Source organism: Mustela nivalis (genome assembly GCF_964662115.1).
Source record: "Mustela nivalis genome assembly, chromosome: 1".
NCBI lineage: Eukaryota > Metazoa > Chordata > Mammalia > Carnivora > Mustelidae > Mustela > Mustela nivalis.
In genome coordinates this window covers 117,370,042-117,384,684 of record NC_139020.1, presented here as the reverse complement: position 1 = coordinate 117,384,684, position 14,643 = coordinate 117,370,042, and the positions used below count along the sequence as shown (strand labels likewise).

The 14,643-nt window shown below is 46.5% G+C and overlaps 1 protein-coding gene across 20 annotated transcripts in view; it reads left to right on the top strand.

Annotated features, from left to right (window-relative positions):
• KALRN (kalirin RhoGEF kinase) overlaps positions 1-14,643 on the top strand; it is a 661,801-nt gene that overhangs the window by 184,368 nt on the left and 462,790 nt on the right. For all 20 annotated transcript variants that reach the window (XR_014303322.1, XM_082700868.1, XM_082700867.1 and 17 more), the window contains exons 2-3: positions 4,381-4,455; positions 12,052-12,166. Coding sequence is in view for 19 of the 20 variants with exons in the window: in XM_082700868.1 (XP_082556994.1) it covers positions 4,381-4,455; positions 12,052-12,166 (190 nt within the window). In the remaining variant the exon portion in view is untranslated. The remainder of the gene's footprint in view (positions 1-4,380; positions 4,456-12,051; positions 12,167-14,643) is intronic.

Here is a 14,643-nt window from a genome sequence, read left to right as displayed (position 1 = left end):
TCCAGTTGCTCAAAACTTAGCTGCTGGTGTCTTTACTTGTAGAAATCAGCGCTGCTTTCTAGAGGAGCCTAGCATGGGGCACAAGGCACACAGCTGCCCTAGGATCCTCCCTGCGATCCCGGAACCATGAAACAATAGACGGGAGGACCTCTGACACCAGGGCCAGTCCTGCTGTTGCCATGTGGGGTCCTGCAGAGGCTGGGAGCCGGGGAGAGGGAGAGGGGCACTTTGCCACGTGGGGAAGGCTGACTAGGAAGAGGTCAAGGGGAGCAGGCAGCAGCAATGTAAGCACAGCACATTTGGAGAGAGGACATGGTAGAAGTGGGGCTCAGAGAAGTCCCACGCTGGAGATCCTGGGGAGGTGACTGTGGTAATTTTTACTTCCCTAATAGATGCGGAGCATTTCAACTTTGCTAATTAACCGAACAGCAGGCTCGTAATTCTGACAGCAGCAGGACACAAATGGGGTGGGATTAGTGTTGAATGCCAGTGAAGCATGCCTTTGTCCTTAAGAGAAAGCAGGAAACACACCTTGGGTCAAGTCCCTGAGAGTGCCCTCTGGTTCTTTTTATTTTATTTTATTTTTTTCCCTACAGTAACTCCAAAGAGCACAGGGGCTTTTATTTCTTCTTGGTCTTTCTTTAGATATAACAAGGGGGCTGCTGTTTCAACAGGCTTTTCTTTTAAGGGGGGAAGCTGATCTACAGTGGGTCTAGAGTTTGTAGGGTCATGGTGCTATTATCAAATATACTTTGCTCAGAGATAGCAAGTGCAGGTCAGGTCTGCCTGCTGCCTCTGAGGTACGGGTGCCTCACAGAAATTCTTCCATAACTAGCCTTCCGTTTTGGTAACTTGGGCTGTCCGTAAAATGCGTTGATTTGTCTTGGGCATCCTGACCCTGAAACTGATTCCTGGGAAAGAATGCCCTGAGAGGCCAGAGAAGAGTTGTTTATCTTCCCAAAGCACATTGAACCTTGCTGGGAGTTTTTTTCCCAGTACTTTCTCTCAAAGCATATTGATCTGATAATCTGAGGATCTTAAAGGCCAATAAATATGAAGAAAAGGTTTAAAAAGCCTCAAACTATCAGAGCTGAGTGGGACCCTGGAGATCGTCTATGTGGATCACCAGCCCAGCCCTTGGTGTGACAGATGAGGCCACTGACCTTGCGCATGTCACTTGAGAAAGGGTTACCATTTCATTCATTTGTTTATCCTTTCATCAAATATTTATTGAACATTTTCTATGAGGCTGCCCAGACATGTACGTGATAGTGAAAATATGTTGCTATTTCATTGGTCCTGTTTGAGTTAGTGTTCCATGGACTTCTCCTTTATTAGCTGGCTTCACAGGGGCCAGGGGGAATTGATACCTAGGACCCTCAGCCAGTGCAAATAGGTTTTCTACTCAAGGTCGCCAACTTCTGAGCTGCTGGGCTAATTAGTTTAGCTCTACTTGGCTTTACATAATGCATATATTGTTGAAAAGTTGTTTGTAATTCAATTTTTGGCAAATGAAAAACTAATTCAAACCATTAAGGCAACTTCTATTTAAAGAAACCCTGGAGCAAATCTGTTTATAATGTGAAAAATCTTGTTGTTGTTGGAAAGGGTTATCCCCTAGTTAAGGATTTTGTAAATCTAGACACTTTAGGTTTTCTTATGGTAGGCTCACAACCTGGGAGGTAGTTCAGCTGTGGTCTAAACCAGATGGGGGAAGACTCTGGCCTGGGAAGAGGAAGCCTTGGGAATCTTAGACCAGCCCAACCCAAGATACTGAAATTTACTCAGGCCAATGGCCAATGGTTGCAAGCTGAGGGGAGGAGCCACTGCCTTTCTCTCAGGCCCTGGAGTCTGGAGGGGAGAAGGAAGAGGTGGGGCATGATGGGTGGGGTGTGAAGGATGGAATTCAGTGCTCCCTCTAGCTCTCCCTCCACAGGTAGGAGCCATGAGGGGGTAGGATAGGAAATCTTATGCTTCCATTATAATGAATTCCAAGGTCTTCCTTAATGTCTGGGAACTTCATGGAATTAGAGCCATCTTGTATACTTTAAGGGAGGTCGGAGAGAGGAAGAGCAGTGGAAAAAATAGGATAGGTGTTTTGAAGAAAAGAGGATTATGTCATTCTTGTCAAATCACATTTGTTTGGGCCTTCCTCTTTTTGAACTCGTAAAAAATCTGGAAGCAGACAGGACTGAAGTTTATTAAAATTTATTAAAATTTTTTCCTATAGAAATGAAGGTGTATATAGTGATAGAGAGGAGAATGTTTTAAAACTGATGTATACAAAGATGTATTTCACATATGAAAACAGGCTGTTTTGGGGTGCCTGGGTGGCTCAGTGGGTTAAGCCTTTGCCTTTGGCTCAGGTCATGATCCCAGGGTCCTGGGATCGAGCCCTGCATCAGGCTCTCTGCTCAGCAGGGAGCCTGCTTCCTCCTTGATCTCTGCCTGCCTCTCTGTCTACTTGTGATTTCTGTCAAATAAATAAATAAAAGAAAAGAAAAGAAAAGAAAAAGAAAACAGGCTGTTTTAACGCAGAGGTGTCCTTTTCCACAAACAACTCATGCACCAGCTAAAGATGATCCTTATCTAGTTGGTAAAGCTGGATTGGGCTCTCCCCTGCCAAGGAAGCTGAAACATCTTACTGCATGAATTGGGAAAAAACAAAACAAAACAAAAACAAAAACAACCTATGTGTCTGTTTGTGAATTCTATAATAATTTATATGGATTCTAAGTGGTTTCTAATAGTGAGATTTAATAGTTTCTGTGTTGGGACATAAGGTCAGAGTGTAAAGATCTGTGCAAACAATGCTTATCATTGGAGATTTGTTGTTGTTGTTGTTGTGTTATGTTTTTCTTCTTCTTTGGCCCACGTTCTTCTCAAAGTGAGCCTTGTACTGGGTTATTCCAGCATTAGGTCCTGTGGAGCAGCAAAGGGGAGCGACTGATGAATGAATAGGCTCACTGTCTTCATGTGGCGAAAAAAATTGAAGAAGAAATAGGTGAAATGGTCAGAGACACTTTGGGAATTTGTCTGGGGTTAAGGCATAACCCTCGACCACAGCAGACTGGCATTCTGGAGACACATCTCTCCTCTTCCTTGGTTGAGTGTGCAACTAGCTTATTTCCCTTCCCTAGGCCAGTGATCATAGCCTTGGGCTGTTGCCAGAATTCCCAGGCGAGTCTCGAAGCAGTCAGGGTTTAGAGGTTGAGACTGCCCTGAGTGGGGACCATCTTCCCAGTTTGTTTCTCTGCAGATTATCTGATTGGGACCACAAGGGAGTGAGCCATGCCGGGAAAGGCACCCGAGTGGTTGCCGGTGGTCCTGGTTCTGTTACACTGAGCTGATGCAGAACCTCCTCTCTTCCGGTGTCGCTTTGTGTGATGTCCCTGGTGGTGATCCACAGCAGAGATCCCAGTTACGGCTCAGAGGGTGTGGGCTGGCTATCCCTGAGAGTCTTTGTGGGGTGCTTGGGCTAAATGTAAGGCTGCAGTGGGCTGGCTGCGGTTTTATGTGTATGTGTGTCTGTGTGTGCACGCGGGGGCTTCTCTTCCCACGTGCCTTGTACTCGTACTGGGCTGGGTTGTCCTTTGAGGCTGTTGTTTCTCCAGGCACATCATTATTTTCCATTCTATGTGAGCCCCAGGCCTCTGCCTCCAACCTTCTAATAGGAAGTCAGCTGGACCCCAGAAGGAACTCTGCAGCTGAGAAAGGAGATTTAGGCAGAGAATGAGTTGCTGAAGAAGGGAGTGCATTTACTTCCCAGGAGACTAGTGTCTCCCCACCTCCTGTCTGTTGTGGACTGCTGAGGGTGACATTGAGGGGGAGGAGGAAGAAGGGTTATTGCATTCAATTTTGCTTCCCACTTAGGGATATGGTGGTTTACTTTTACAGTTTGTACAATGAAAACTTAAGAGTCCCTGTGCCAGGTAGAGGAAAGGCAAAAACAATTACTTAGGGTATTGTGGTCCATCCTGATATTAATTAACCTGTTCCATTGGTGTTTACTGAGTGTACCAGACACCATGCTAGGCAAAGAGGTACAAAGTGGCTTTTAAAAAGCCCCGTCATCAGGTTGCCCACAGCAGCAGGGCTGTGGCTTTTGCCTGCAAGGCATGGAACTTTGTATGTGTGGTGGGGGCGACCTGGACTGTGCTCTCCCCGGAAGGGACACGCGCATGGCCTGGCATCATGTGGAAGTGTCCTCTGTGTTGTGGACCTTCTCCTGTTTCATTGGTTCCACTGGGCTGGGCTGTAGCACCTGAACAAGGCACAACTTTGTGGCACGTGATGGGGTTGGGGTTCTGAGGGAGGTACCCAGGAATTCAGCCATCTGACCTCTTTCATCCCAATTCCTTCTGTTTTGTCATCCCACAGGGTCTTTTCGGAATGATGGTTTGAAAGCTTCTGATGTCCTTCCCATCCTAAAGGAAAAAGTGGCCTTCGTGTCTGGTGAGTGTCTGTGGAACTTTGCTCTGTAAGGGACCTGGAAGAGTGTGTGTGTGCACATGCATCTAGACAGTTGCTTTGTGGTGTGTGAGAGAAATTGGGGGTGTGATGCGGCACTCGGCGTGGCTGGCTGCATCCTTGCTCTGGAGCAGACAGAAAGAGAAGAGAGGGCACTGACCCCCAGCTGGGTGTTCTGGAGGACACTCACAACCATGGGTGGGAGCCTCTCACCCGCACCCCCACACATACAGCTGACCTCCCAACCCCTCCCTGGCCAGGTAGGTCCCTCATGGGCCACTGAGGTCCCTATGGAAAATGCTCTAGTTGGAGGAGTCTGTTTACCTCACACACTCCCAGAGGTTTTATTTGGGTTCATCTCTGAGTGGATCAGATAGGAGAGGATAATTTTTTCTGGCTCCTCTTTATCTCTCCTTCCTTGCAAAGGGAACTCAATTAAGCGTTTGTATCTATTTATTTTTCTGAATAATGGCTTCCAAATATTTATTTCTGACTTTTCTCTCTGACCCATCTTGTGCACCTGGATCTTTTAATGTCTGATTCAGGGATCAGCAAACTAGACCCTGTGAGCCAGCCACCTGTTTTTGTAGGTAAAATTTTATTGGAACACAGCCATGTGCATTTGTTTAGGTAGTATTTGTGTCCTATTGCTGTGTCTTACTGCTGTGTAACAAGTTACCACAAATTTGGTAGCGTTCAGCAATAGAAATGTGTTCTCTCATGGTTCTGGAGGCAAGAAATCCGAAAGCAGTTTACTGGTCTGAAACCAAGGTGTCAGCAGGTCTATCTCCAGAGGCTCTTAGGAGAGAACTTGCCTCTTGCCTCTTCCAGCTTCTGGTGGCTGCTGGCATTCCTTGGTTTGTGGCCACATCACTCCCATCTCTGCCTCAGTGGTGCCATTGCCTTTCCCTCTTCTGTCTGCGTCAGATCTCCGTCTGCCTCCCTCTAACGAGGATACCTGTAACTGCATTTAGGGCCTTCTCATATAACCCAGGGTAATCTTCCCATCTCAGGATCCTTGAATAGTCACAGCTATAGACTCTCTTTTCCAAATAGGCTAACATTTATGGGTTCCAGGGATTAGGACCTTGGGGGGCCACTGTTTAGCCTGCTATAGGCAGTGTCAATGGCTTCTTGCTAACTACAACAGCAAAGTTGAGTGATTTCCTCAGAGCTGAGATGGCCATAAGTTTAAAGTATTTACTATCTGAACCTTTAAGAAGAGTTTGGTGGCATGTGATGTAAGTGAAGGCAAGCTACAGGAGCACTGGCCATCCCTGTGGATGCTAGTTCCTGAGCTCCATCGTAGGCCTCCATTATAGAACCTCCTGCAGGGGCTGGGGTAAGGGCAATGTCCACCAAGGATCACATTTAAAGAAATATACCCAAGTGCTTGTGCCTTGTGGATTGAGCATTTGTCTCCGGGTGATCCTGATAGTCCACAGGGAGTGGTGGTAGGATCACAGGGAAGGAACGAGTACCGTCTCACAGTATATGGCTTCACTCCAGAGCTGCTGCTGGCCTGGCTGTGGGCAACAGACAAAATGGAGAGAAGGAAGAGAAAGGAGGTGGTTTGGGGAGGAGAAACTAAGCAGCGGGTGTCTCCTGCATATTGAGAAGGAAGATGAGAGACTGATGATGATTCGGAGTGTGGAGGTGAGATGTGAGGACAGAGTATGCAATGGGAGTATGTGAGGTACAGAATGCACTCCTTGTTATTATTAGTAGTATTAGTAGTGATACTAGTGTTGCTGTTGCTGTGAGATGACATTGGCTGAGAAGCTCCCTTTCCCCATGAGTGTTAGGTGCTTATGTATCTTATCAGGTAGCGAACCCCTGTCCCTGAAGATGCTGAAGCCCAGGCTGAACAGCCCCTTGGCGGGACCACATGGCAGTGATTTTGGTGTGGCTAGAGGTGTGGGTAAGACAATCTCTGAAGCCTTCCCATTCTTGGATTAGAGTGCTTTCTGGACGTGTGGGAGGACCATGTGTGAAAGTCCTGAGAGCCACTGGGCAGCCTTAGGCCCCCGACTTTTGCTGCTGCCCATAGCCTGGCTCCAGGATGTGACCCACAGCCCTCTATTCTGTGCTCTCCACTCCCAAGCAGAGCCCAATCCTATCTTTTTTTCTTTTTCTTTATGGCTCTGAGCCTCATTTAACTTGATATCCCTCCTGTCTGCTTGGTATCCCGCTAATCCTCCCATGTCTCCTGTACCTGAACTTCCTCTACTGGCCCTGATTTTCTCACATTTTTTTCCGACTTGAGCCTCTCTTCTTCCCAAGTCACGTCCCACTTTGCCTCTTCTAGGAAGCCTTTCTGGCTTTAATGCTGAGCCTCCAAACACCATCCTATTCTGCATCAGTCCAGGACCTATGATTGCACATGCAGAACACATGAGAACCCTTGTTTGATTGTTCAGCTGGAGCCCTGAGGCCGGGCCCAGCCAGCCCTAGAAAAGACCTTCCCTAAGGGAGCACACAGAATCAATGTGCCAGGAAGATGGTCCAGCATGAGGCAGGTAGAAGTTTCCCAGAGCAGGGGCATGCAGTTCACTCCCCTGTACTAATGTGGGCTGAGCAGCCCAGGGTACATCTTATTCATCTATGCACAGTGCCAGGAGCTTTTGGACTTAGGGAACATTGCCTTTCCATGCCCCGGAAGGATGCTGAGGATGTGAGGGAAACAGCTGGCTGCATGTGAAAAACAAAAACAAAAACAAAAACAAAAAACCAAAACAGAAATAAGAAAAAAACCAATAAAGCCTCTTACAACCTGAACTTTTAAAAGAAAAAAAAAGTAAGAATAAAAAAAAAAAAAAAAACAAAGAAACCCAGAAGTGAAGAATGCATTGTTGCAGTTGCATTTCTTTCTGTGAAGGAAGGTGGTGTGGAGAAACAAACTGTTGGTTGTGCCCACCCCTGTCTGCTAGTCCCCCCAGTGTGTCCAGGGCAAGGGAAAGCATGCTGCCATAGGAACGCACATTTGGAAGAATCCAGTGAGTGCAGCTCCCCAGCTTCTGTGTGTGGGTGTGTGCACGTGTGTGTGACAGGCTCTTTGGCTGTGCCTCAGAGAGCCTCTGTCGTTCTAGCCTGGCCATTCTGCTCTGTATTCACAGCCTGTGTACCTCCCTTTGCCCTCTCTGGCTCCCTTTGAGTGCCTGTGCCTCCTACTCCCAGTACCTGTTTGTGCTTTTTATGCAAGCTGCTTGTATGGTGCTCATTTCACCTCTTATCTTTATGTGCAGTCGCCCTCCTCTCAGCCACCACCTGATGTCCCTCTCTGCCTCCTTATCTCCTACCAACAGCATTCTCTAGTCAGCTGCTGTAGCATGATCTCAGACCCTGGATCCATGTCTCCCAAAGTGTGTTCCATAGAACAACAGTTCCACCAGATGAGCCTCAAAAAAGAAAAAGGGGTTCTATAATCTGATGTTTGGGAAAGGCATATTATAGCTTCTTTTTTTTTTTATTGGGAGGAGTGCATAATTATTATTTTTTTTAACAATTATATAATTTTTTATTTTTTATAAACATATATTTTTATCCCCAGGGGTACAGGTCTGTGAATCACCAGGTTTACACACTTCACAGCACTCACCCAAAGCACATACCCTCCCCAATGTCCATAATCCCACCCCCTTCTCCCAAAACCCCTCCCCCCAGCAACCCTAAGTTTGTTTTGTGAGATTAAGAGTCACTTATGGTTTGTCTCCCTCCCAATCCCATTTTCTTTCATTTATTCTTCTCGTACCCACTTAAGCCCCCATGTTGCATCACTACTTCCTCATATCAGGGAGATCATATGATAGTTGTGTTTCTCTGCTTGACTTATTTCGCTAAGCATGATACGCTCTAGTTCCATCCATGTTGTCGCAAATGGCAAGATTTCATTTCTTTTGATGGCTGCATAGTATTCCATTGTGTATATATACCACATCTTCTTGATCCATTCATCTGTTGATGGACATCTAGGTTCTTTCCATAGTTTGGCTATTGAGATTTACCATGTTGGAGATTTGCCATGTTCATTAAAGCACATGTGCATTAAACACATGAAGCCATCTCCAAACTACAGAGTAACTTCATTCCCTTGAAAAAAATTATCCATTAACATCTCTCAGAACTATTGTCAGATGGAGCAAACTTTGGTATAATTTCATCAATGTATTTTTCTTATTCCCACCCCCCCAACTCCCCACCTCTCCCAGTTGCCCTAATTGGAGCCCCCTGAAAATTTTGAGCACCATTCCTCCTCTGGCTCAATCAGGGAAGACTTAACTCCCCCTTGCTTTTTAGCCTTTATCTCTTCCCCAACCCTGTCCTGCCCTGCCCCTATGCCTTCGAGAACATCAGACCATCCCTCCTTTTTCTTCCTTTTTATCTCAGTCCTGTGGCTCCTGGCCCCAAAGCCTCTCACACATAGGTCCACAGCAGGAATGTCATGAGTGAAGGACTGACCCTTGAGGACCCTGCCACCATTTGTATCATCTTTTCAAAACGTGGCTACTTTTGTAGCCACTTTTGTCTTGTACCCTCCCAGATCCACCTCTGTAAGTCACACAGGCTTCAACAAGGGGTTCTTATTCTTCACCTCTGCTTTTGACCCTCTGTAATTTCAGTGCACATGTCAATTATCCATCAAATCCTACACCTTCATAGCTGCCTTCTTTGTGCCAAATTTTCTACCTCCTTATTGGTCATCCATATGCAAGACCTTAACTTTGATAAACATGTCTGTGGCCTTTGTCTGTTACCTTTGACCCTTTCTGATGTTTCCCCGTAAATTGGGAAAGGATGGATATCAGATGAGCAAAACATCTGCTGTCCCCTCTTCCTTGGGAACTCATGATCCAGCAGGACATCTCCTACCTTCAGTGGGCCCTCCCCACTTGTGCATGCACTAGTTTTATTCTGCCTCCACTCAAGTTAGAACCTAACTTGGACACCATGGCTAGACCTTACAACAGAGCTCTCATCATGCCCCAGTTCCCTGTCTCATCTCTTTTTGCCCACCTCATGTACAGGCCTAATGTTCATTCTCTAGGGACGTTGACCAGTGATAGTCTGCTCCCCTTTCTCCCAGTATCTCAAGCCTATCCTGAATTGGTGGTGGGCTAGTCTGCTATTTCACCTATAGAACAGTGTCCCCCAGGCAGGCTGAGTTCCTCCCTCTCTTTATCTGTTTCCTTTTCCCTCTTTGAGTTCTGTCAGCATGCTTCAGAGAAGGAAACAGGACCCTTCCCCTTGCATGGGCTCTGGGGTCTCTTTCTACCCATTGTCCCACTCTTTCCAGTACAATGACTATCTTTCTCTATGCTCCTTCCTGCTCCACGTCCTACATTCTTACATTCTTACAAGGTCATCTCCTTTCTGAAAAACCCCTGACTGATCCTACTGCCCAGTCTCCAATCTTTATCCATGCTTCCTGAAGGCCGGGGATGTGGGTGGGGGCTGCACTGGCCCAGGCTTTTTCTCCTTCTTCCCCTTCCTCTGCCATTTGGAACTTTCCCCAGCCATATTTATGATACACTCCTTCCAAGGGCAGACCTGGCTCTAGCTCAGGAAGTACAGTGCCAGCAGTCCTTTAAACTCCTTGGTAAGCCTTTGCCAATCAGATCAGCCTTGGCTCCCTATGTTCTCATGGGTCTACTGCATCCATGGAAGGTCAGGAAGAAAGGCAGCAACAGCAGTTAAAACCATCTAAGAGTGAAAATCCTTAGGGTGGGTCAAGGCTAGAGAGGAAGGTTGAGGGTATGGGAGATGCTTCCAGCTTTTGGGAAACCTTCCATTTAATCCTTCTGCTTGGGAAGACAGTTGGGAAATGGGGGTCCTTTCCAAGGCAGATGACTTGGGGGTGGCTATTCATACAAAAAGCCAGGCCTGTGGTATGGAGCTGGGGGTTCAGGTCCAGCTCTGTGGTGTGTCTACACGAATCTGCTCCAGTGTGGGGCTGGGGATGATGGCGGTACCTGCTGAAACATTTTTTTCTTTTTCATCAAGGCAGATCTCTCAGTGGCCCTGATCTTGTTTGATCCTTTTCTCTTGCCAGTCTTCTCATTTCCTCTTTAGGAGTATCCTGGAATGGTTTGGATTTTGTTTGTCAAGTCTCCCTTCTGTCTTTATGGCTTTTAGACCCTAAAACAGAGGGAAACTTTATACTCGGACTTGGATGGGGACCCTGGGAGGCTCTGTCTTCCCCTGGAATAATTTCTTCTTCAGAGGGCTGAGCCTTAAGCTTCTTTTCCAGAATTGGTGATGGCCATGCCAATGCCTCCTCCTTCTTGTATTATATCCCTGTGGTCTCCACTCTGGAGGATGTCAGGCAGCTGCTTGAGATGTTCAGGAGTCCGTGAGCATGATGCAGAGGTTTTCTTTGTGTAACAATCAGGGCCTGTAAGAACAGACCTTAGCTTTGTCCCCTGTGACCCTCCTGAAAGCCTTGGTCCTGCTTCCTAGTAATGCCCATTAAAGAATAAATTTTTAGAGGATAGAGTAATAATGAATAGAAAGTTTAGGGAAAAAAATGAAAGAAAAAGCAACCATGCAAAATCTCAGCCTTCTAGTAACAACAACAATCATCATTTCACTATACTCTCCTTCCTGGTTTTTAAAAATGTGGTATTTAGAAAACATTTATAATCATAGTGTGTACATATGCATTTGCAGTGATTAAGACCTTGAGCATCCTTGTTTCTGATAAAGAAACCTTCTGATAAACGTTCCTGTGCTCCTCCAGCAGGGGTGACAGGTGTCACCTCAGGCAGGCAGACAGGCAGGGGTGGATCTTTGGCTGTGCAGAGAACACTTAATATCCTATCTATGAATCTAAAACCCTCCCAGCAGTGGTGTCTTGGATGGATGCTTGAAGGGTTTCTCAGCAGGGTAGTCAGTTAATCCTGAGTCCTTCTACCTCACAGAGGTCTGTAAAGAGAAGTGAATTGAAGGTTAAATTTCCAGAGACTACAGCCCATTCAATAGCTTGTGTTCTCAGAAAGAACAGTCATCACCTTCGTTATCATCTTGCATTTGGAGAGGGCTTTACTTTTCAAAGTGCTTCCCCATTTGCCAGCTCCTCAGTCCTTGGGGCCACCCTGTAAAAAGCTCATCAGTATTTTCATCTGCACTTTGCAGTGAGATATTAGAGAAGTCAAAAGACTTGACCAAGGTTACCCATGTTAATCACATCCAAACCCCATGCCCTTCACTTGACCAGTGACCGCATTTCTCCAGGCGCTGTATTTCTATCTGTTTCCTCCTCCAGCACTCAGACAGCTGTTCACCACACATGTTCTGGCTGGTTTTCTTTCTTTTTTTTTTTTTTATTTTATCTTATTTTATTTATTTATTTTTTTAAGATTTTATTTATTTATTTGACAGAGAGAAATCACAAGTAGGCAGAGAGGCAGGCAGAGAGAGAGAGAGAGGAGGAAGCAGGCTTCCTGCTGAGCAGAGAGCCCGATGCGGGACTCGATCCCAGGACCCTGAGATCATGACCTGAGCCGAAGGCAGCGGCTTAACCACTGAGCCACCCAGGCGCCCTCTGGCTGGTTTTCTTAACAGCCCTCCTCTTCCTCCCTGCAGGGGGCCGTGATAAGCGAGGTGGACCCATCCTGACCTTCCCTGCTCGCAGCAATCATGACAGAATAAGACAGGAAGACCTGCGGAAACTCGTGACCTATTTGGCCAGTGTGCCAAGGTAAGGTGAAGGGGAACAACCTGTTGGGGTGGGAGTGATGCAAGTGCGTTGGAATGAGGGCTTCATCCTGCCAGGGGCCTGGTTGTTTCTGCGCTTAGAGTAGATGCTAATGATTCCTGGACAACATCACCCAGAGTTCACCTTGTTCTCATCATTCCCATTGTTACTGCTGGGACCCACATGAATGGAGTGGGAGCCCTGGGCAAAGGTGAGAACAAGGGCAGGGTCTGGAGCAGGAGGCACTGTGGTCTGGGGAGGAGGGTGGAAAGCTGCTGTTTTCCTTAGGGAAGCTGGAGGTCTGGCTGATTCCACTCCGGCTTGTGCAATGGATTATCTTCAAAACCCTGGCTTTGAATGTGTTTATGGCTTTTAGAGTTTGGGGGCAAATAACTTTACTAGTGTTCCATACCTAGCTGCAGCCCTCCGCTCAGTCAAGGTCACACCTTTTCAGCAGGGTTATATTGCCTCCAAGGGGGATGAAAATTGGTTGGGGGGGGGGGCTAGTGAAAACCTTGGTTTTTAATGTATTAAGCGCAGATATATGTACTGTACCTAAAAATATGTACAGTATATTCATGGTATTAAAATTTTGCCAGGTCGGGGTGCCTGTATGGCTCAGTCAAGCATCGGACTCAGTTTCAGCTCAGGTCATGAGCTCAGGATCCTGGAATCGAGCCCCAGGGCATTGGGCCCTTGCTTAGTGAGGAGTTGGCTTGGGACTGTGTCTTTCTTCCTCTGCCCCTCCCTGCTCACGTGCTTTCTCTCTCTAAAATAAGTAATTAAAAATCTTTTTAAAAAATTTCACTGGGTGGAGCAATTAAAGAAAAAAACGGCATTTAAAAGCTCATTTGGGGCAGGGGCAGGGAACGATGATAATTTTAACAGGTTGAGAAACATTGGTTTCTGAGTGTTTCCAGATAGTGCTGGTTACATTGGTGGTAGAGAGACACATGTTGAGGCCATGGCATATATTTTCTAAGAAGGGAGAGGAGAGGCCTTTGTAGACTCAGATTACAGCATGTGAGAGCTGAAAGGGCCCTGGGAAGCAGTCTCAGCAACTATGTGTTGTGCTCCGCTAGGAATTAGGGTCACTGGGGATGAGAGCTGCTCACAGGAATCCATGGCAGTGGCTGGCCTAGAACTCTGCCCTCCTGACCCCTGCCCCGGGGCTCTCCCATCCTTGCCCTTGGCCAGAAAAATTTCTGTTCTCTGCCATTTAGTGGAGCTGGAGCCTGTCAGGTGTTTGTCATGGCAAATAAGAAGTGGTACCTTGGGCTTTCGGAAACAATTTCTTTCTCATCTGTGCATTTTATAGGAGAATTAGTAAATTACAAAGAGGTCCTCCTTATTCAGCTCTGCCTCTGCTGGGAGACCTTGGATAATTGTTGAAAGTGCTGATAGGGACACCCGGGTGGCTCAGTCAGTAAAACCTCTGCTTTTGGTTCAGGACATGATCTCACTGTCCTGAGATTGAGCCCTGCATTGGGCTTTCTGCTCAGCAAGAGGTCTGCTTCCCCTTCTGCCTTCCCTCCCCAGCCCCCAACTCATGCTTTCTCTCACTTGCTCTCTCTATCAAATAAATAAAATCTTTTAAAAAAAAGAAAGTGCTGATTATGTTCTTGAAGCAGGTGTCCAATAAGGCAATCACTACATTTAAAAGTACTATGAGGGAGAGGCGCCTGGGTGGCTCAGTGGGTTAGGTGTCTGCTTTCGGCTCAGGTTGTGATTCCAGGGTCCTGGGATCAAGTCCCGCATCAGGTTCCCTGCCCAGCAGGGAGCCTGCTTCCCCCTCTCCCTCTGCCTGTTGCTCTGCCTGCTTTTGCTCTCTCTGTCGAATAAATAAAATCTTCAAAAAAATGCATAAACAAAAATAAAATAAAAAATAAAAGTGCTATGAGGGAGACAAATGTAAGGGATTGGTGGACAGTGATGGGCAGGTGGTAGAGGGGATTAAAGAGCAGTCATCTAGGGCTTGGAGGATATTGATTAGAATTGAGAGAACCCCTGAAGGGCCCCCGCAAAATGCTATGCACAAACAGATGTCAAATAGTCTGCTAGGGGTCAGAAGAGAGATAAAAGGTCTTAAGTTCCAATGAAAGGGATTTGGGTTATATCCGAAGAAGAATGTCTAAACTTTGAGTGGGGTCTTTGGACGAAGAATAGAATAGAATACTTTTTTTTTTTCCCCCCCTGGAGGTCTTTGTGCAGAAGAAATATTCCCTTCTGTCTCAGAGGCAAGGAGATGGACTAAATCACCCATGACTGATGTAGGTATTTTAGCAATTTAGTCATCTAGGAGCTAAGCAGTTTTAAAAGCTCCTTTCCCAAGTATACTACTAACAGGCATAAAGCCAGGCATTTTCTAAAGCAATTTATAAGAGAAGTTTTCATGGGGATCCATGATGAACTCTCAGTTCTCTTAGAGTCAGAAGAAATTGGGGTCCCAGGAAACATGAAGGGTCCATTTTTTCTTTCTG